General features: G+C 46.7%; 1 protein-coding gene across 3 annotated transcripts in view; it reads left to right on the top strand.

The window, feature by feature from the left end:
* The window catches only part of PMFBP1 (polyamine modulated factor 1 binding protein 1), a 148,007-nt gene that overhangs the window by 53,396 nt on the left and 71,301 nt on the right, over positions 1–23,310 (top strand). For all 3 annotated transcript variants that reach the window (XM_044270986.1, XM_044270983.1, XM_044270985.1), the window contains exons 4-5: positions 7,346–7,410; positions 11,407–11,527. In XM_044270986.1, coding sequence (XP_044126921.1) covers positions 7,346–7,410; positions 11,407–11,527 — 186 coding nt within the window. The remainder of the gene's footprint in view (positions 1–7,345; positions 7,411–11,406; positions 11,528–23,310) is intronic.

Below are 23,310 nucleotides of genomic sequence, written 5' to 3'. Positions count from 1 at the left end.
AGGTTTAGTACGAATTATAGGGAACCTGTTTGCCCAAAATTAGCTGTCGGAGTTCCTTAACAACTGACTTGTATTGTCCTTGATGGTGTTGCTGCATCATTTCTGCTGCTTGCCCATCAACAGCTTGAAGTCAATGATGCTGGCACCTTCTTGTCTGAATCAAGATTATCGCGCCAAGGCTTCTCTCTTCCTAGTACAGGCAAGGGGAAGCCAAGGGGTCATGTTGCTGGTGAAACCTCAATCAAGGGGCAGGATTTGGGCACATGCAGCCTTATTTCAGGCAAGAAGGTGCCAGCCGCTATGACTTCAAACCGCTGGTTAACATGCAGCAGAACGGTGAATAAAGATGATTCTCGCTGCTTTCAGAAGAACAGCATGAGGGCAACATGAGGGCAACATGAGCCAACGGTTACGGTACTCCAGGCAGTTAGGTGGGGCGATATCATGCTGGCAGGTCCCTTTAAGTAATATACAGGGTGAGGCAAAAGTTTGGACGCCCCCTTTAACTGTTCTAATTTGTAGAAAATTGACTTCCAATGTGTGAAAATATTAATTGGGAGGAAGGCTGCATAATTTGGTGGTGGAAACATTTCAGCCACAGTTTTGAAATCCATGGTGCATTCAGGTGGCGATTTTCCAGTGGGAGTAGTGTTGTGATATACATCAGTCTTGGCTAGAATTTACTCGGAAACACCCTGCAAGTGTCAGTTTTGACTTATCTTTACCTGTTTAGGAGTTAAGCAAGGTCCTAAAGTGCTTTACACAATGCATTCTGCTGGATGCACATGGTTAAACATTTAATCCAGCCGTCATGAACACACTGACGAACCGCAGCTTATACTTCCTCACAACACCGCAGGGTTCACCATTTCAGATGAGCCATATTGCGCAATTCACAGGTTCAGACTACACAGAGTTTGTTGTCTGTCACCATGGAGACGCATCGAACTGTTTTAATGTTAAATGGGTTTTATGGTACTTGGATATTGGTGGCGGGTATCTGAAACCCAGAAATCCCACCTACCAGCTGGTACAGGCACCTTCTGATGCCAGAAACTATTAGGCAAGGGCGACACTGGTCGTAGTGATCCCATAGAAATAAATGGGATCACCTCGGCAGTCACAAGAAATCCAGCCGTGTTGGATTTCTTGCCACTGCTGCAGCAATCCCTTTCATTTCTATGGGATCACCGCTGGTCAGCTATCCTGGCCACGACCAGTGTCTCTGTGTAGCCCTTGCCTTACAGTGGATAGAGCAGAAAGCATAGGTTGCCATCCACTACAAATGGCCGTTCCAGGGTATTGCAGTTCAGCTCCTATTCAAGTGAATGGGAGCTGAGCTGTTGGCACCTGAAACTGCACAGTGGGCAGAGCCTTCCATCTTAATAACAGCGCTGCCCGAAACAGCTGAACAAGGAGGGTGCGGGGTATTGGACAATCACGACGCCTGTTATGTGGAGTCTAGTGCAATGCTAGTAATGGTTAGAAAAAGTGGGCCATATTAACCAATCGGGGGATGCATTTATTTTCCAAAGAGTTAGAAAAAGAAGAACTGGAGTCTGGTTGCTGTTCACAACTCCTCCACCATAGGATGCTGGGATTGAAATCCTCTGGAAAAACATATAAAGTAATAGCAAGAGATTCCAAGTTATGGTCCTAGAAACCAGATATGTGACCATGTTAGAAGCGTTTCATAGCATTTAACAATCCTGTGTCAGAATTGGTTGTCTCTCCACATTTCAGGTCCCAGAGGTGGGACTCCAAAACGTGATTTCTGAAGTGAACGGAGAGCAGCTGCCCTGAAAAGAAGAAATGCTTTGCTCTCCTTTAATCAGTTCTTTTCTTGCCCCTTGCCTCCTCAACTAATATTCTCTCTGAATATCTTGTGAGAATAAGGCGGACTGTCTGCTCACTGAAGAATCAGGTAACGAGCTCCCAAAGAAGTCTATGTGGAGGGGGTGGAGGAGTGAGTGGCAGAGAGGTAGGAGGGATTGTGGAGCAGCTAATGGCAAGTGTTATCTTTCACCCCTATAGATTTATTTACATCAATACTGTTCAGTACTTATCTGTAATGCGCTATATCAGGGGTGGGCAACCTGCAGCACTCCAGCTGTTGTGTGTGTGTGTGTGTTTGTGTTTGTGTGTATGTATGTATGTATGTATGTATGTATGTCAGGTCTATAAATATTGGGACATTGACACAATTGTAAAATTTCTTGCTCTATACACCACCACAATGGATTTGAAATGAAACGAACAAGATGTGCTTTACCTGCAGACTGTCAGCTTTAATTTGAGGATATTTTCATCCAAATCAGGTGAACGGTGCAGGAATTACAGCAGTTTGCATATGTGCCTCCTACTTGTTAAGGGACCAAAAGTACTGGGACAATTGTCTTCTCGGCTGGTCCATGGCCGGTGTGTGTTATTCCCTCATTATCCCAATTACAATGAGCAGATAAAAGGTCCAGAGGTCATTTCCAGTCTGCTATTTGCATTTGGAATCTGTTGCTGTCAACTCTCAAGATGAGATCCAAAGAGCTGTCACTATCAGTGAAGCCATCATTAGGCTGAAAACACAACAAACCCATCAGAGAGATCGCAAAAACATTAGGCATGGCCAAAACAACTGTTTGGAACATTCTTAAAAAGAAGGAACACCCTTCACAACAGTTGGCCAGATCAAGAACACTCTCCAGGAGATAGATGTATGTGTGTCAACAGTCAAGAGAGGACTTCACCAGAGTGAATACAGAGGGTTCACCACAAGTTGTAATCCATTGGTGAGCCTCAAAAACACTAAGGCCAGATTAGAGTTTGCCAAACGACATCTACAAAAGCCTTCACAGTTCTGGAAGCACATCCTATGGACAGATGAGACCAAGATCAACTGGTACCAGAGTGATGGGAAGAGAAGAGTAGGGAGAAGGAAAGGAACTGCTCATGATCCTAAGCATACCACCTCATCTGTGAAGCATGGTGGTGGTAGTGTCATGGCGTGGGCATGTATGGCTGCCAATGGAACTGGTTCTCTTGTATTTATTGATGATGTGACGTCTGACAAAAGCAGCAGGATGAATTCTGAAGTGTTTCGGGCAATATTATCTGCTCATATTCAGCCAAATGTTTCAGAACTCATTGGACGGCGCTTCACAGTGCAGATGGACAATGACCCAAAGCATACTGCAAAAGCAACCAAAGAGTTTAAGGGAAAGAAGTGGAATGTTCTGCAATGGCCAAGTCAATCCCCGGACCTGAATCCGATTTGAGCTGCATTTCACTTGCTGAAGACAAAACTGAAGGGAAAATGACCCAGGAACAAGCAGAAACTGAAGACAGCTGCAGTAGAGGCCTGGCAGAGCATCACCAGGGATGAGACCCAGCGTCTGGTGATGTCTATGCGTTCCAGACGTCTGGCTGTAATTGACTGCAAAAGATTTGCAACCAAGTATTAAAAAGAGAGTTTGATTTATGACGATTATTCTGTCCCATTACTTTTGGTCCCTTAACAAGTGGGAGGCACAGATGCAAACTGCTGTAATTCCTGCACCGTTCACCTAATTTGGATGTACATACCCTCAAATTAAAGCTGACAGTCTGCAGGTAAAGCACATCTTGTTTGTTTTATTTCAAATCCATTGTGCTGGTGTGTAGAGCCAAAAATGTTAGAATTGTGTTGATGTCCCAATATTTATGGACTTGAATGTGTGTATTTATGGACCTGACTATACTGTGTATGTGTATAGATAGATAGATAGATAGATAGATGAAAAGAGGGCAGCACTCCGGTCTTGTGGTGAGAATAAGGTGATGTTTATTACACCCAAAAGCAATGCAGCATTTCAGCTCTCTCAATGGAGCCTTTGTCAAGCTAGCTTGACAAAGGCTCCATTGAGAGAGCTGAAATGCCGCATTGCTTTTGGGTGTAATAAACATCACCTTATTCCTTATTCTCACCACAAGACCGGAGTGCTGCCCTCTTTTCATCATCTATAGATATATAGATAGATAATTATGCTATATGGTGCTTCTGAGAGAATATTAGGGAGCAGAATGTCCTGCTTTCTCCATGTCTTCTGATGGAAGATATCATAACAGCTGGTCTCCACCCTCTAGTTCAGGGACAAATGAGAATTAGAAATTGCTAAACTTGCAGCTTATTCTGCAAAGTTATTTGAAAGCATAAGTATACTTTAAAGTGACACATTAAAGGGAATGGTAAAGCGTATACAGTGCAATCATTTCAAAGGAATCTTGTTTGGTATAAACTCTGTTCTGCAGCAAATTTCCCTGTCTTTAGCTGTTTCTCTGGGTTCTAACGGGTTGTCTGAGATCCAAGTCTGCACTGATTCTGGTCTCCACCATACCGGAAGTAGTGATGTGCTGTATATAAGCAGGTGACTGCCGCGGGCCCATCTGCGGTTTCAGTGCTGATGTGTGCACAGACTGCATCTGACCACAGTCTTGAAAACCCCTTTAACTGCTGGAATTTCTAGAATAAGCAAGAGAAGTCTACCGCCTCTGTTCTTTCACTGCAGGAGAAATAAAGCATTGTACAGATCCCAGTGAACTTATGGGGCTACCTATGTAATGTGAAGACCCACCTGGGTCTCCAGAGCGTGAGCTATGTTATGTGGTAGCTCTGGCTGATACATGATAGCCCTATATTGATCCTAATTTAGCATTTTCAAAAGGGTTGACTAACCAAAGAGTTAATAAGAGAAGAGACTCCTACCCCCCCCCCCCCCCCCCACGCACATTTAACAGGGTTTCTAGTGATTAAAAATTATGTGCAAATGGTTTACATGCAGTAAGATAAGTCGCGTGCAGTCACATGATTGTCCTGTACTCTAAACAGTTGGTCGCCTATAACATACCTCTCATCTCCTTTGCCTTATTCTCTCTGCTGCCCAGCATGTGAAACACAATCCCTCAAGAGGTAGGCGAAGAGGGAGGAGAAGAGCCAGGGATCAGATTCAATAAGCAATAGAACTACAGAGAGATCTGTCAATAGCAGCTCTGCGTTGTGTGGCTGAAGACCGCGACTAATTACAGCTCTACCCTACACCTTGTAATCAAGAGGAATAGGAGGAGCTGAGGCTTTAACATAGGTTTTCCCACATTTTCAAATTTAGTGTCTGGCCGATAAAAAAAAAAATGAAATTATGGCAGAGCAGCATTTCATCTTCGTGTTATAGTAAATAATAAAGCTACAATTTGAGGAGGAGCTAATATGGCTGCCCATCCTGTTGTCACTTATATACGGCCATCTTAATATGGTAGTTTGTCTAAATAGCAGGAATTTTTTTTAATTAGTTGCAATATATACCGCATCATCACTCTTCATCTTCTGCAGTGATTTGTATGCATAACCTCTTAATATTTTCACAACCATTTCTCCAAATAAATCATTACTGTTTTTCAGTTTTCCGCATATATATATATAAATACCTGACCCTTCCACTATCTTGCTGACCTGAACTTGGGTCACCGCAGAACCATTCAAGAATGAAAATATACTTTTTGATAGCAATATAAAGGAATACTTTGGCATTTTGAGTGTAGGAACTGGCAAGTAGCCTGTGACATGGCGCAGATGTCTGTCATACTTAGAGATACATTTCTACATTTTCGGAGCAGAGCTTCAGACGTCCACTTTTAGTATCTAGGGTAGAGATGTGACTCTGTATTTCATGTAAATTTGTTGCAATTTTGGGAAAAGCAATCTTATGATAAAAATATATACTATAAATATGTGTGTGTATATATTATATTATATAAAATATTTCCCCCACATGCTCGCACAATTGAGCGACATTTCTCTGCGCGGGGGGAGGGCTGCTTGGTGCTTGCTTCCCAGGCCTGTCCCTGACAGACTATAAGGGACGTGCGTTGTCTGTCAGTTAATTGAGCGTCTCTTCCTCTGGATGTTAATTATTTCTTGCTTTCCTGCAGATAAATGAGGCGGCTTTATGTGCCAGAACCTTCAGCCATGGCCCGGCACATACCTCGTATACAGCAAGCAGCTCCAGATTCAGTCATTTGTGGAGGGCTTGTTCTATGGCTATTAACAGGATGTGAAATTATATGCCATTTTCTCTTGCATGTCACCATTACACATTCCTATAATAATCGCACAACCCCTGTGGTATAATTGCCTGATAATTAAAGTATCATCCTTCTCGCGGTCCTTCTTCTTTTTTCCGCTTCCCCCTCCCCCCGCTCTCGAGAATTGTGGTTGCTCAACATTCAGATGGAGTCATTATGTTTTTGCATATCATTACAGCCTTCTGCAGAACAACAGCGACATCTACATGTGTCATAATCTCAGCCTGTCAGGAATATTACATGTATACATCCACCATTCACCCACCTACCTGCCCTGGAGTCTTACCTGGCTCAGTACATCAATGGTTTTAGGACGCCCTGGGAAAGTTGGGAGATGCTTGTGTGACGATGCAGAGAACGGACTCTTAGCCGGGCATTCCTCTGCTCCCTGGGTACCACCAGCTATGTGTGACACTAATACCCATTACTTTCTCCCCCCCCCCTGTAGAAGCGGCGGTGATTAGGGATAGTGGAGGACTGCTGTATCCGGATGAGCAGCCATCAGAGTGCCAGGGCTCCAATTATCCTTAGGAATGTGGTGGCAGGACTCCTCCGCTCATCTGTAGGGACTGGTTAGCTCCGATCTATCATAACATAGAAAGCTGCCCTCTCAACGCCAGCTTTTTCCAACTTTCTCCGCTCCGAATACGCTCCTGTACAAGCAGCTCTAATGAGATGCAAATGAGATATGCACAAAGCCATAGCACTGTAGGATGATTAACCACTAGAGACATTAGCTGCCGACTTCAGGCTGTGTGAGTTTAATAACCCTCTGCCGCCCCTCCGCTCTTGGTGGGGGCTCTGTACGCCCCTTGGCAGAGGAGTAAGATCCCGGACCCATCGCCCATCGTTGCGTTCCTCCTGCTGAGGGAGGCTGCGCTCTCTCATCCACATGCAGAATCTTTAGTGCTTGTCTTTGTAATCCAGACAGTGTGCATATAGGGCGCTTCATTATTTCAGTGTGCCAAAGCTCGTTAGCTAAACAATTATTCCTCATTAAAACCCAGTGCGGATTTATTAAAAAAAACTAAATTCCCCCAACGATTGGCATATGGTTAAATCTGAAGCCATGAGCGCATGCTGTAAATCCATTGCGGGTCTTATATTCCAAGCCAGGTTGTCAGTGCCCTCTACACAACGGGCAGCAGAACACTCCGCATACTTTTGTAAGATCCTCATCGTGTTGGCTTGACTTATCTGACTGTATCCATTTTTTTTTTTTTTTGTTCTTTTCCAGCGCCAGATTTTGACCCTGCACCCAGTGCCCACAGACCTAACTGGAGCCAACACAGCATCAACCATGTGAGTACCCATCCGAGAAACTAGAGCACAGCAAATTACGAGGGAACATCTGGAGTGTTGACAATGCTTTGTACCCGTCAAGTGCAGTGCTCTTTGCAAAGTGGCACACTCCTGACTACCTCCCAAGTTTGTGCTCCTTTGAGTGACGCTTCCACATAGGCAGATCTGGGAGAAAGGGTTAGGTTCGGCCCCATTCATCTCCCTGGTGATAGCAGCAAATGCAGATAAATCTCTCTCAGCCTCCTGATCTTGCTGCTTCTGGGGAGCTGCTTTTCCTGCCACGTACCTGCTCTGCAAATGTGTCATTGTATGTGCATGTTTGCATGTGGGTGCAGGGAATTGAGAACAAGCCTCTTCCTAATGCAAAAATATCCTGGAAAGGATCCTCCAGCACCTGCACATAGGTGTCCTTCCATTTTAGTGCTTGCATATCGAATCCTTGCTCTCCCATGTTTGCTGCTGGCATTTCCTCTTCTTGGAGTGGTTGGCAGCGGCCATACTGTGACACGTAGAGAAGTCCTAACTGCCTGTGCCGTTCCTGCAGATCTGCGGCCCAAACCCTTTTGTTTGTTGTTGACGAGGCGTTTCTTTACGTGTTAATTGCAAAACTTGAATGCCAAACGAGCTTGCAAAGCCGCAGGAAAAAAAGAGTCCCCGGAGGAAGATGTAATGCTGTAAAAGATGCCAGGGTCCTTGGCACTGATCCTTTTTTCACTGATGAATATTTTTCCTCCATGTTTAACCGCCGGCTCCATACTTGAGGCGGGCACCCGCAGCTTGGCGACGGTGCCTTACATGGCGTGGAAGGATACATCATTGCTTGCTCACTGCGGCAGAAGGAACATTTGGGGGGGGGAGGGGAGCCGCATCAGTCACCCCCATGCCCCATTGCTGGCTTCCCACTCGTTACCTATATTCTGTGTCTTGCTTCCCTTGGTAAGGAGGTTTGTTCTGGCAGCCAGTGCCCCGTTCTTTGTCTGCTCTGGAGCTGTAAAGGATCTCCAGACCCACTTCATTGGCCGCCGTGACATATACCCGCTGCCGAGAACACACAAAACTGTGGCGTTGCCACTGAGTGGATGGCATCGTGCCAGCTCGTCTGCCATCCGCCTATGCAGCTCTCGCTCTTTCTCCTCCTCCTGTCGGCTTGATGTTAATTAACAGACGGGCTAATTGATTTAAAAGCTGAAAAAAATTACAGTTAACTTTTCCCAGAGGGTATAAGCGGCAGCCTGGCATGGGTCTGCTGGGCATGGGGGAGGGGGTTGTGCAAAGCCTGCAGCATAGGAAATGGGAAAAAAAACCTAGCAGTAAGAAAACGTTGGCTGCTTATTGGAGAACAGCTGATAGGAACTGTGATGAAACTGCCTCCGCATGACTATATACTGCCATTCTGTTTTATTCTAAATAAGCTGGGCACTCCCTATTCCCTCCCCCTGAGACAGGAGAGCCATCCTGAACTTCTAGCAAACCTCCCCTCCTCGTCCTTCCTCCCATTAACACCCTGCAATTAGGTAAAATAATCCCCCGGGACAGAGAGCGCCTCATCAGATGAAATAATTATGAAGTGTTGTGCGCTGTCGCACAGCCCCCCCCCCCCCTTCTAACCATCATCGTTCTTATTTCCTAAATCCTTCGGATTTCTAATCACGACTAATATGTATATACATGTGTGCATTGGCACCTTCCCTGTTTAGCCTGATGAAGGGACGCGATCCCCGTGCCCGCTGCCCTGTTCATTCATCGCACGCTGCCCGCATCTTTCTCCCATTCTCAAAAGGCCTTGAAAAATTTCCGTCTCTCTCTGTATGAGACAACCTCTCCAGCGCTGAACCGGTTAATTAACAGCGCAATTAGCCATGCAAATACTGGCTTTGTTTGGAGGCTGTTCTCCAGAAGGAGTGTTTGTTTTGCATGGACCTCTGCGTCTGGGAAGAGAGATTGTAGGGCGAGAGATGCCATCATCACCATGTCTAACTGTCCTGTCCTCTCCGCCTCTCCTGAAAAGCTAAATCTTTGCCGTAGCAAGCAGAAAAAAAAAAAAAAAAGAATACAGTGTGCAAATCAACCTACATTTGCATAATGTCTCCTGCCTTGAATATGCAGATGAGCTGTATAATTTATGAGTAGTCTGGCAGCGTTTTTTTTTTTTTCCTCTCCGTGATTTGCTGTGAAGGGGTTTCATTCCTCTCTGTACAGACCTTTTTACAAGCTGCGCCCTCCGTACGTTCTATTTCTTTACATGTCTTATTTGAGAATTATCTAGTCCTCCCCCATCTCCCTTCATTTCCTTCTGCCGTCATATACACCTTTTCATATTGGAAAAGGTGCCCACCGATGGCTTGCACCGAAAGCCCACTGTGCAGGGCATATAGTTCCTGAGTGCAGCTTGTCATCTCCCCTTTACCTCATCAGCCAGTGACATGAAAGGGATTTTGCAGCTGGCCTGATTTTCTTATGGTAGAAATCAAAGGTGGCGTTAATTATAATAAAAAATTATATCTAGAGTCATGTTAGAATATTAACGCAAAGCAACAGCAGTAGGGTCAGCCTGGGAATCTCAAAAAAGAAAAAAACACAGGAAAATTCTAGTGAAAGTAATTTTAAAGCACATAGAAGTACAAAATTATAATAAAAACACAGAAATTATAAAGAAAATTAAGTCTGTATATGGGATATATGGGAATGTGCGCTTGGGAGCCGAGCAGGCCGGATGCTGTGAAACTACAGCAGCCAGAAAGCCAAGGATTGCTAATCTCAGATTAAATCTGCTAAAGTTTAAAATGTAAAATGTATAAAGTGCAGAAAATATTTGCTGTAATTTAAACGTTGTTTAGTAAATGGCGAAGTAAAACATTTTTATAAATTTTATTTTTCAAAAGAAATAGAAGAAAAATTTGAAATTGGATGCAGGAAAAAAAAAACTTAGACTTGGTTATTATTTTTGCTGTTATTGTTTTTGTATTTTATTTTAGCTCTGCTGTTTATTTTTATTTTTGTTTACATTTTATTTCTTCTATTGCTGTTATTGTTTTGATATTTTTTTAGTCCCCCAACACTGCAGCAAACACATTGAAAAGCAACAGTCCAAGTCTATCTGTAAATACACCGAAAATTATAATTCAACGGAATAATACAATAAAAAAAGAATCGAGTTTCTCCAATGCATAAAACTGCATATGGTTCGATAACGATTTAGGGTACTTTCACACTAGCGTTTTTGTTTTCCGGTATCGAGTTCCGTCACAGGGGCTCAATACCGATTAAAAACGGATCCGTTTTATCCTAATGCATTCTGAATGGAGAGCGATTCCGTTCAGGATGCATCAGTACAGTCCCTCTTACATTTTTTGGCCGGAGAAAATACAGCAGCATGCTGCAGTTTTCTCTCCGGCCAGAAATCCTGAACACTTGCCGGAATGCCGGATCGGGCACTATTTTCTATTAAAATGCATTAATGCCGGATCCGGCCCCAAGTGTTCCAGATAAACTGATCCGGTTTTGCAGTCCGTGCATGCGCAGACCTTTTAAAAATGTGAAAAATATAAATACCGGATCTGTTTTTCCAGGATGACAACTGGAAAGACGGATCCGGTATTGCAATGCATTTGTCAGACGGATCCGCAACCGGATCCGTCTGACAAATGCATCAGTTTGCGTCCAGATTGCCGGCGACTGAACTGCCTGTCGGAATCCTCTGCCGCAAGTGTGAAAGTACCCTTAGAATTGTGTGGAGCAGGGAGGTGTCGTTTCCTAACATGCTTCCAATTTAACTGTTTTCATGGCAAGTGAAGGGTTTATCCTTAAGGCTCTAATTAATAGACAAATAAGTCACTTCCCAATTTACCTCATTTATTTTCTCATCCAGAGAAAACCTCTATTAATACAGTCTGGGCCCGGCCGCTGCAGTAGGACGTACAGAGGCCAAACTATTGTGGTGAAATGATGGCATGTGATGGCTTCCTGGGCACGTGTCCCTAATTTGTGTCTCTTTAGAGGGGTCGTGCGGGAACTGGAGGAGCTGAGGGATCTGGTGACTAACAAGGAGCTTCTCGTACAACAGCTGCACAGTCAACTGAGGGACGTGATTCACAGCCAAGAGCTGAGCCGCATAGAGGTAAGATCAGATGCCTCCTGCACAGGGCAGTCCTGTTACTGTATATGGTGCCTTTATATGGAATATTAAGGGGACATTTATCATAACTGGTGCCCATAGCAACCAGTGACATTCCACCTTTAATTTTTCAGAGCCATTTGGCAATTGAAAGGATCAATCTGATTGGTTGCTATGGGCATCTAAGTCAGTTTTCCTTTGCACCAGTTTTGATCAATATCTCTGTTAATCTTGGATACTAGAGCTTACAGTCAGATTTTCCTGGCTGTAGACAAGTAGCGATACCTTGGAACTGAACCAGAGTTCGGGAGATGGTGTTTTACAGTACAAATTAGGCCTGCACGATATATCGCCAAAGCAATCGTATCACGATAATTGATGAATTGCGATTTGGCCGACCCAAAAATACAGAGATTACCTACAATGATACACGGCCGCCGCACAGCACAGGCGGCGGGTGTATTAACAGAGAGAGGAGGGGCTGGGGGCCGGCATCTGGATTAGGAATGACAGCGGGGACCATGTGCAGTCCCTGTATTCTAATGCACCGGCCCCGCTTACTGTTGTATAATCTTATCTAACCTGTAGGCATTGTTAAAATATAATAATTATGTGTAATCCAGCTGTATTACTTACAACTAAATTCCGTAGCAGGGAGGAGGCAGGCCGGGAGGGAGGGAGGGAGGGCGGGCGGCGCGCGGCGCATCACTCACTACTTCATGCACCTGCGCCGCCCACTTTATGAATGAAGCAGGCGGCGCGGGCGCATGACATAGTGAGTGATGCGCCTGCCTCCTCCCTCCTCTCTGCTACAGAACTTGTCATTCCTAATCCAGATGCCGGCCCCCAGCCCCTGTATTGGGGTTCATTCACACTGTAGGGACACTAGTTATGGGGGGGGGATCTGTGGATGGCATCTAGCATAAGATGCTCCTCCTCAAAACCTCAAAAACATTTCTTATAGGGCAAAAAATATGGTATATTACCTTATATTGCTGCTGCTGACTATAGTGTTCTTTAAAAAGTTCCTGTTCAGTGTTCGGAAAATCTTATTTTAATGAACACATGTTCTTATATCTATTCGATTTTATTATCTTTTCTGTGCAGTGCTATTAAGAAAATGGCAAGTTTTGTATTTTGTACTTTTGCAGTAATGCAAATATGTTATTTACTTTAGTAAAAGATGTTTTATTTAGAAAAACACTGTGCATTTCAGTTTTTGAGTTGAGCATAACTACATTTCAGCATTATCAGTAATTTGTGTGTGCTTTTGCCTTGAAAATCCAAGCAAATAGACCTCTAGCACAACTCCCTTAAAATATTGCATCGCATATAGTTATCGCAATCGCACAAAATTCCCATATCGTGCAGCCCTAGTACAAATTAATTTATGAAGTATTACCCAAAGTCTTGCTAGACTTCGCGGAGCAACAACTTCAGGCTCATCTGAGCCAATACATTCTAGGAGCTCCGTAGAGTATTGGAACAAAGTTTTTATTTGAATCGCTCATCACTAGTCATCAGTATAAAAATCTTGGAAAACCCCTTTAAATGCAAAACACTGTCTTTGTGTAGCAGTCAACACACATATATAGATAGGAAATCCATTGTAATTTACTGCTGCTGCGAGGGGAAGATATTATCTGTAGGGTAATCCTCATTATAATAGTAGGAGTAGAATTTTGATAACAGTATGACATGCTCTGTTGTCTTGACTGGCCTAGATACAGTATGGATGCCAAAAGAACAGTGCTTTGATTAGTGTAATATGTGATGCTGTGATTGAGTCACTCGCCCCCTTTCCTCTCTGGACTTAAGAAGTTAGTTAAAGAGGATGTGCAGTGGGTTAATACTTATGACTTATCCTGAGGATAGTCAAGTGAACGGGACGAGCAGTTGTAATTACACTATGCCGCCTATACAAGCGTTGATGCGCAGGTAATTCATGAAAAGGAAGAAGTGCTTGCACTGAAGCTGCTACTCCTTTATCTGCACCCCTGCTAATCTGATATTTAGGACCTATCCTGAGGACAGGTCATCAGTATTAACCCACTGTTCAGTAAGTTGCATTTATCATGGTAGAGGAAGTTAATAAAAAGCCACTTACTAATATATTGTTGTTATCCATATTGCTGCCTTTGCTGGCTGGATTCATTTTTCCATCACATTATACACTGCTCGTTTCCATGGTTACAAAACACCCTGCAATCCATCAGCGGAGGATGTGTTTTCACACTAAAGGAAAAAGCGTCAGCCTCTTTGGTGGCCGGGACCATGGGAGCGCACGTAGGCTAGTGCTTTTTCCTATATTAACGTAGTACCATAGTATATAAGACCGAAAAAAGACATCTGTCCATCCAGTTCGGAATGTTATCCTGCAAGTTGATCCAGAGGAAGGCAAAAAAAAAAACTGAGGTAAAAGCCAATTTTCCCTACTTAAAGGGGTTGTCCGGGTTCAGAGCTGAACCCGGACATACCGTTATTTTCACCCCGGCAGCCCCCCTGAGCCTAGCATCGGAGCATCTCATGCTCCGATGCGCTCCCGTGCCCTGCGCTAGATCGCGCAGGGCACGGGCTCTTGTGTTTTCAATAACACACTGCCGGGCGGTAACTTCCGCCCAGCAGTGTGTTCGGTGACGTCACCGGCTCTGAGGGGCGGGCTTTAGCTCTGCCCTAGCCGTTTTACTGGCTAGGGCAGCGCTAAATCCCGCCCATCAGTGCCGGTGACGTCACCGGGGTTCCTGTTAGCCCCATAGAGAGCCCTGGTACGTCACCGGAACTCTGAAAAATGCCTTTGCCCTGCGCGATTTAGCGCAGGGCAAAGGAGAGCATCGGAGCATGAACTGCTCCGATGCTCATGTCAGGGGGGCTGCCGGGGTGAAAATGGAGGGCTGTCCAGGTTCAGCTCTGAACCTGGACAACCCCTTTAAGGGGGGAAAAAATCCTTCCCGACTCCAATCAAGCATCAGATTAACTCCCTGGATCACCGACCCCTCTCTAGTAGCTATAGCCTCTAATATTATTACACTCCAGAAATACATCCAGGCCCCTCCTGAACTCTTATAGCGAACTCACAATCACCACCTTCTCAGGCAGACAGATCCATAGTCTCACTGCTCTTACCGTAAAGAATCCTCTTCTATGTTTGTGTACAAACCACCTTTCCTCCAGACGCAGAGGATGTCCCCTCGTCACAGTCCTGGGGATAAATAGATGATGGGAGAGAACTCTGCAACTGACCCCTGATTTATTTATACATAGTAATTAGATCTCCTCTCCGTCGTCTTTTTTCTAAAGTGAATAACCCTAATTATGATGATCTTTCAGGGTACTTGTAGTCCCTTTCATTCCAGTTATTACTTTAGTTTCCCTCCTCTGAACCCTCTCCAGCTCTGCTATGTCTGCCTTGTTTACAGGAGCCCAGAACTGTACACAGTCCTCCATGTGTGGTCTGACTAGTGATTTGTAAAGTGGTAGGACTATGTTCTCATCACGGGTATCTATGCTCCTTTTGATGCATCCCATTATCTTATTGGCCTTGGCAGCAGCTCCCTGACACTGGTTTCTATAGCTTAGTTTGCTGTTCACTAAAATTCCTAGGTCGTTTTGCATGTCAGTGTTAACCAGTGTTTTACCATTTAGTATGTACGGGTGACTTGCATTATTCCTTCCCATGTGCATAACCTTACATTTGTCAGTGTTAAACCTCATCTGCCACTTCTCTGCCCAAGCCTCCAATCTATCCAGATCCATCTGTAGCAGCTTTCTGTCCTCTGTAGTGTAGATATACAGTATATTGTCCTCTTCCGTGTCAATTACTTTAGATAGTTTAGTGTCAGCTGCAAAAATAGATATTTCTCGCCCATTCCATTGGGGGACACAGACCATGGGTATAGCTTAAGCCACCACTAGGAGGAGACACTATGCAAATAAGAAAAATCAGCTCCTCCACTGGCTATACCCCCATGCTCCAACAGGAGGACCTCAGTTTTAGCTTAGTGTCGGATAAGGAGGTGACACTCCTGCTCCTGCACGGTTGTCCCTGTAGTTTTTTCTTCTCCTGTTTTTTTTTTTCTAAACAGAGGACGCAGGGTCGCATGGTGCATCCCTGGTCTCTCAGCGGAGCAAGTGCCGGGGTCGAATGACCGTCCCCGGCTACCTCCCTTTCCCCCCAGAAGATAAGTGGAACCGGGCTCGACCTGCAGATCAGGCCTACCAGATCCGGGGTCACCCAGTACTGCCCTCTATCCAGTGCACTGCCACCCCTTGTGCCAGATGACTGAAGAGGTGACCCCATGCTGGTCCGGAACAGAGGGTGAAGACTGCTGGACTCAGATAAGTACAACGGCTCTCCTGCTGCTCCCCCTCCCCCCCGTGCTCACACTGTGACATGGTTCTTCAGGGCTTACTTGTGGATCTGAGAGGGCTGGCTGAGAGGGAGGAGGGATTCCTTCTTGGGGCAGTGGCTATTCGCTGCCCCATGCTGCTGCGCCTTTTCCCGTTTTGTTCGGAGGGCTCGTTTTCCCCTGCATCCTGGCGGCGGGCGCCATTTTCGGAGCCGGGGGTCTGCCTTTTTCCATGTGCAATTTTTTTCTGCATGATTTTTTTAGCGCATATTTTTCGCGCGATCTGTGACGCGACTGGGGCGCTTCCGCTTTGCCTCAGCGCTTCTCCACGCTTGGCTGCTACTCCAGCTCCTCACAGGTCACGGTAGGACAGATAGTGTTCCGCAAAACTGTAGGAGACCCTGACTCCGGGATTGCCGCCGTCATGCCATGTCCGGGGGCCCCCCAAAAATCTAAAGCGACACCTCAGGTCCCACTGGGATCCTGTAAGGTCTGCTGCTTGCCACTATCGTTTACAGGCTCCTGTGACTCTTGCCCTGCCTCGGGACAGGATCATCCACCAAACCAGCCCAGTCCCTTCGGAGCCCTCCTGGGCCTCTGCCATAGCTAGGGCGGCCGCGGACTTGGCCCATGGCCTTTATGGAACGCAGGGCGGCCATGGATCCATCGCATGCGGTGCCTGTGGTTAGCATCGCTCCACCTCCAGGTGCCCCCCACAGAGGACGCTCGACCGCTAAAAGGCATGCAGCATCCCTCCTCGGATGACTCTGCTTCCCCCCCTCGCCTGGAGGCGTGTTCAGCCTCTCCCCCTCGCATGGGCTACAGGTCTGAAGGGGGAAGGTCCGGCTCGGACGAGGACACGGAACCGCAACCCTCGCCTAAGCTCTCCACCATGGTGGCAGACTTGGTTACGGCGGTCCGTGACACCTTTGACATACAGGGGGAACCTCCTTCTACTAGTAACCAGGAATTCCCCCTTTTCCACTCCAGAAGGGGTGACGCACCAGAGGCAGTCACATTCCCCATTCATGGCGAGTCGCCAAGGTCCTTTCTAAGGCTTGGGAGCGCCCTAATCACCGTTTTTTCTGCCACAAGGCGCATGGATACTCGCCGGTGGCCAGATTGGCTAAGAATTCGGCAATACCAGTCCTGGACGGGTTTCCCTACAGGACTCCATTGATGGGCATTTGGACTCTTTCCAAAGCCATCTTCACTCTGGCAGGCACAGGATCTGCGGCCCGCGTTCGCCTCGGCCTGGGTAGCCAGGGCGCTTTTCAGGTGTGGTTGCAGCGCCATAATCAGGACCTCGCAGAGCAGGATACCTCTGCGGACACCCTGAACTTCGTCCTCCAGAATGTCCCATGTGGCAACATTCCTCTGTGTGGCCTCATTGGACTTCAGCACTCTCTTTGCTCGGATTTCGGCCCTCTCAGTCACGCAGCTCAGGGAGGTCTGGTTGAAGGTCTGGGATGCCGACGCTTCCTCCAAGCGCTCCCTCACTAACCTTCCCCTTTGCGGGCTACAGGCTCTTCGGTGCTACGCTGGACGAGATTATCTCTGACGCTACGGGGGGCAAGAGCACACACCTGCCCCAATCTAGATCCAAGCGCGCCTTCAGAGCTCGCCCCTTTTTTGCCTCTAGAAACCAGTCCTTTCGAGACAGCCGCCTCCTCCGGCGGCTCTCAGGACTCCCGCAAGAAGCCTTCCTTTAAGCCTCAGCCTTCCTGGCGTCCGCGGGCACAATTCCAGGGGAGATCTGCCCACCCCGTGGCTCCCAAGCAGTTCTCTGCTCTCCTTTTAGCAGGTCTGGAGAGCTCACGTTCGAGACGCTTGGACCCTGAAAATTGTAACTTCTGGTTACAAGATAGAATTCGCTTCCAGACCTCCGGAACGTTTCTTCCCTTCTCGGGTTCCGGGGGATCCATCCCGAGCCTCGGCCCTTTTACAAGTGGTCTCTTCCCTTCTAGTCCGGGGAGTAGTTGCTCCAGTTCCTCTGGAGGAACAGGGTACAGGGTTCTACTCAAATCTTTGTGGTGCCAAAGAAGGAGGGATCTGTACGTCCGGTCCTAGACCTGAAGCTCTTAAACAAGTCCCGTCGGGTGCGGAGGTTCCGGATGGAATCCCTCCGCTCCGTTATTGCTTCTCTTCTTCCAGGGGAGTTCCTCGCGTCAGTGGACATCCGGGACGCCTATCTGCATGTCCCTATCGCAGAATCTCACCACAGATTCCTGCTCTTCGCCATTGGCGGCCGTCATTATCTCTGTTGCCCTACCTGGATGACATACTGATAAAGGCTCCCTCTAGTCCCCAGGCCGAATACAGCGTCAGGATTACTATTCAGACTCTGCAGCAGTTCGGCTGACTGATCAACTTCCCGAAGTCCTCTCTCCAACCTTCCCAGAGGGTGACCTTACTGGGGATGATTCTGGACACCACTGCAGCCCGGGTATTCCTTCCGGATTACAAGTTCTCACGGATACGGTAGTCGGTGTCTCGCCTTCTGCATTCTCTGTGTATCTCCATCAGGGAGTGCATGCAGGTTCTGGGGCTTATGGTGGCCTCCTTCGAGGCTGTTCCCTTTGCCCAGTTTCACACTCTGCCTCTGCAACAGGCGATCCTGTCCTTCTGGGACAGGACATCGAGGGGTCTGGACTCCCAGATCCGCCTACCTCCTCGGGTTCGCATGGAACTCCCGTGGTGGCTGTCCCCTCAGAATCTGGCTTCAGGGAGATCATTCCTCCCAATCTCCTGGACAGTCGTCACCACCGATGCCAGTCTCCTGGGTTGGGGTGGCGTTCTCCGGGCTCGGACGGTTCAGGGGGTGTGGTCAGAGATGGAAGCCCGCCCTCCGATCAACATACTGGAGCTCAGACCAATTTTCCTCTCTGTCTCATTGAACCCCCCCCCCCACCTCCTAGCGGGTCTCCCGGTAAGGGTCCAGTCGGACAATGCCACAGCTGTGGCCTACATCAATCTTCAGGGCGAAACCCGCAAACGGAAGGTGATGCAAGAGGTGAAAAGGATCCTCCAGTGGGAGGAAGCTCATGTTCAAATATTGTCTGCAGTGTACATACCAGGGGTGAAAAACTGGACGGCAGACTTTCTCAGCCGCAACAGGGTGCATCCGGGAGAGTGGTCTCTGCATCCGGACGTATTCAAGGACGTCTGTCGCCGTTTGGGCCGCCCGGACGTGGACCTGCTGGCGTCCTGGCTCAACAACAAGCTTCCCACGTTCCTGGCCCGAGCTCGGGATCCGGAGGCGTACGGGGTGGACGCTCTGGTGTCTCCGTGGCGAGACTTCCCACCACTGCCTCACTCCCAGAGGTTCATCGCAGGGTCGCGGCGGAAGGGATCCTGACCATAATTATCGCCCCCGATTTGGCCTCGTCGCGCCTGGTTCTCGGAAGGCACTCGGATGCTGGCAGACATTCTTTGGCCTCTTCCTCTCAGGGAGGACCTGCTGTCTCAAGGACCGCTCTTCCACCGGATTTTACAGCCGCCTTATTTAACGGCGTGGCTGTTGAGACCTCCATCTTGAAGAAGAGGGGTTTCTCAGACTCTGTGGTGAAGACCATGATAAGAGCCAGGAAACCAGCTTCCTCACGGATATACTATCGTACCCGGAAGGCCTTTCTTGCCTTTTTGCGAGAAGTTAGGTGTTTTTCCCCTTCGTTTCTCCGTTCCAGTGAGCCTCTCTTTTCTCCAGTCGGGTCTTGAGATGGGAATGTCCCTGAGCTCTCTGAAGGGTCAGGTCTCTGTTCTGGCCATTTTCTTTCAGCGGTCTCTGGCTCTGCTCGGTCCGGTGAGGACCTTCCTACAGGGGGTGGCGCATTCGGTCCCTCCGTATGTCCCTCCCCTGCCCCCCTGGGATCTGAACCTGGTTCTGTCTTCTCTGCAGACGGCTCCTTTGAGCCCCTGAGGGACATTTCCCTGAGTCTTCTCACCTGGAAGGTGGTCTTTTGGTGGCCATCACCTCTTTCTGGAGGGTATCGGAGCTGGGCGCCCTTTCCTCCCAAGGAACCCTTTTTGGTCTTCCACAAGGATAAGGTGGTACTGCGCCCAGTCCCTTCTTTTTTGCCCCGCTCCGGCGAACCCCAAGGAGCGCGCTCGCCATTCTCTGGATGTTGTCCGTGCTTTGCTGGTGTACCTGTCGGTTACTGCCCCATTTCGCCGCTCTGACTCCCTTTTTGTGGTTCCCGAGGGGCCTCGTTGGGGTCTGGCGGCCTCCAAGGTTGCTGTGGCTCGGTGGATTCGGTCGACTATTACCATGGCCTATTGGTCCTGCGGTGGGGTTTCCCCTAGCGGGGGTTACCGCGCACTCCACCAGGGCGGTGGGGGCCTCCTGGGCTAGGCGCAATCGAGCCTCTACATCACAACTTTGTAAGGCGGCCACCTGGTCGTACTTACATACCTTTACCAAGTTCTACCAGCTGCACTCTGGCGTCGGCTGATGCTCCCCTAGGGCGTTGGACGTTTCCCTCTGGAGGTGTTGGTCTTCCCACCCCATGGACTGCTCTAGGACGTCCCATGGTCTGTGTCCCCCAATAGAATGGGCGAGAAAAGGAGAGTTTTTGCGAAACTCGCCTGTAAAATCTTTTTCTCGTCTTTTCCATTGGGGGGACACAGCTCCCACCCATTCTTGTCTGTTACAGGAGGGGTTGGTTCTATTCTATTGGGACCTTGTGGTTTACGGCCTGATGGTGGTATTCCTCGGTTCTGTTTTCTTTATTAATATTTGTTTTTTGTCTCCTTCTCCTACTGCTTTTGCACGCACGGAGGTCCTCCTGTTGGAGCATGGGGGTATAGCCAGTGGAGGAGGAGCTGTTTTTTCTTATTTGCATAGTGTCTCCTCCTAGTGGTGGCTTAAGCTATACCCATGGTCTGTGTCCCCCAATGGAAAAGACGAGAGAGATTTTACAGGTGAGTTTCACAAAAAATCGCCTTTTTACTGTGCAAGCCTTCTACAAGATCATTAATAAATATATTGAAGAGGATAGTGCCCAATACTGACCCCTGAGGTACTCCACTAGTGACAGTGACACAATCTGAGTGTGTACCATTAATAAACACCCTCTGTTTTCTATCACTCAGCCAGTTACTTACCCACATACAGACATTTTCTCCCAGTCCGAGCATTCTCATTTTATATAATAACCTTTTATATGGTACAGTGTCAAATGCTTTGGAGAAGTCCAGATATACGACATCCATTGATTCGCCGCTGTCAAGTCTAGAACTTACCACCTCATTGAAACTTATTAAATTAGTTTGACATGACCGATCCCTCAAGAAGCCATGCTGATATGGTGTTATTTGCTTATTTTCATTGAGGTGCTCTAAGATGGCATCTCTTAGAAAACCTTCAAACAGTTTACCCACGACAGATGTTAAATTAGCCAATCCTGTGGAACGCTCCCTGTCAGTATAGAGTCCTTAAATATCAGAAATATGGGTCTGGCTATGACATTACTTAATTCTCTTAGGATACAGGGGTGTATGCCATCTTGTCCTGGCAATATGTCTGTTAAAAAAAAAATGTACGACGACCCTGTACTTCTTCCTGGGTCAGACAGGGCACTTTTACTTTTGGCATTTCATCTGACAGTTTATTTTTCTCAGTGAATACAGTGGAGGAAAATATATTTAATAGCTTTGCTTGCTCCTCATTGCTCTCTGCAACTCCCCCCTCATCACTCTGTAAAGGGCCGACACCTTCAGATTTATACTTTTTACCATTTATATAATTGAATATTGAATATTTTAGGGTTAATTTTGCGCTCTATGGCAATTAATCTCTCGGTCTCTAGTTTGGCTGCTTTTATTTGTTTTTTACATGTTCTATTTTTTCTTATAGTTTTTCAGTCCTTCCTCGCTACCCTCCTGTTTTAGTGATTTAAATGCTTTCTCTTTGTCATTTATTGCTTTCTTTACAGTTCTATTTATCCACATTGGTTTCTTCTTGTTCCTTAACCTTTTATTCCCATAAGATATGTACCTCTCACAATTAGATTTTAGGATGCTTTTAAAAATATCCAATTTTGTGGCTGTATTTTTATTTTTGAGGACTTTGTCACGGTTAGTTAGGCCTATGGCCTCTCTTAGTTGGCTGAATTTAGCTTTTTTAAAGTTTTTAGTATTTTTGTTCCTCCCTGAAGAAACACTCTTTTGAATGATAATTGGAAGGTTATTACTTTACTTTATGGTCACTATTTCTCAGGTGTCCCCCAACCTGCACATCTGTTCTGTCAGGACTATTGGTTAAAGGATAACTGTCATATTTTTTTTATTTTATTTGCTAGTTTATTAGAGCTAGGTATGTATACCTGAGTTAGTCTGTCAATGATTGCTAAAAGATCTGTAATTCATGAAAGCTGTTATCATAAGGTAATGTCCTCTGTCCCTTTCCACTGCTCCCTTAAAAGACCGTTGCTAGGGCTTGTCTGTCTCCCAACTTAATGTAAACAGAAGACAGAGGGGCGGTCCTTCACACTGCATGCCTGCATTAGGCTTCAGAGTGAGGAGGCGTGTCTCTCAGTAATCCAATCTGATTGGCTGTCAGGAAGCTGCGGGCTACAGCAAATGTGTATGGGAAGTGAGGGAAAGCAGTTTTGGCCTCAGAGAACTGGCAGAGGAGCCATCTTGAGAAGATCCTCATATTGTAGGATTCAAGACAGCTGTAACTAAAGGGAAAACTCAAGGAAAAGGGTGGTATGTGAAGAAACTAATGATTGTTTTATGCATAATGCTGCTGCAGCAGTAACATATGTTAAAATGGATTTTTTGATGAAAACATGACAGCTATCCTTTAATACTAAGTCCAGTATAGCCGTCCCTCTAGTCGGTTCCTGAACCAGTTGGGAAAGGTAATTGTCTTTGGTTATTGCCAAGAACCGGTTTCTTTTATGGGATGTACAGGTTTCAGTTTCCCAGTCTATATCTGGGTAGTTGAAGTCCCCCATAATAACCACCTCATTATGATTTGCCGCCTCGTCTATCTCGTTTAGTAGTAGATTTTCTGTGGACTCTGGTATATTAGGTGGTTTAAAATAAACTCCTATTAGAAATTTATTATTGTTTTTAGCTCCATGTATCTCTACCCACAGTGACTCCACATGTTCATGTCCCTCACTTATATCTTCTCGGACTGTGGGCTTTAGACAGGACTTTACATTAAGGCAGACCCCTCCCCCGCTCCGGTTATGGCGATCCTTTCTAAACAGACTGTAACCCTCTACATTAACCGCCCAGTCATAGCTATCATCCAGCCGTGTCTGTTGTTCCCACTGTCATAGCTATCATCCAGCCATGTCTCAGTTATTCCCACTATGTCATAGCTATCATCCAGCCATGTCTCAGTTATTCCCACTATGTCATAGCTATCATCCAGCCGTGTCGCAGTTATTCCCACTGTCATAGCTATCATCCAGCCATGTCTCAGTT

Source organism: Bufo gargarizans, chromosome 10 (assembly GCF_014858855.1).
Source record: "Bufo gargarizans isolate SCDJY-AF-19 chromosome 10, ASM1485885v1, whole genome shotgun sequence".
NCBI classification, from domain to species: Eukaryota; Metazoa; Chordata; class Amphibia; order Anura; family Bufonidae; genus Bufo; species Bufo gargarizans.
Note: the sequence above shows the minus strand (reverse complement) of the source record. Positions and strands in the feature narration are given on the sequence as shown.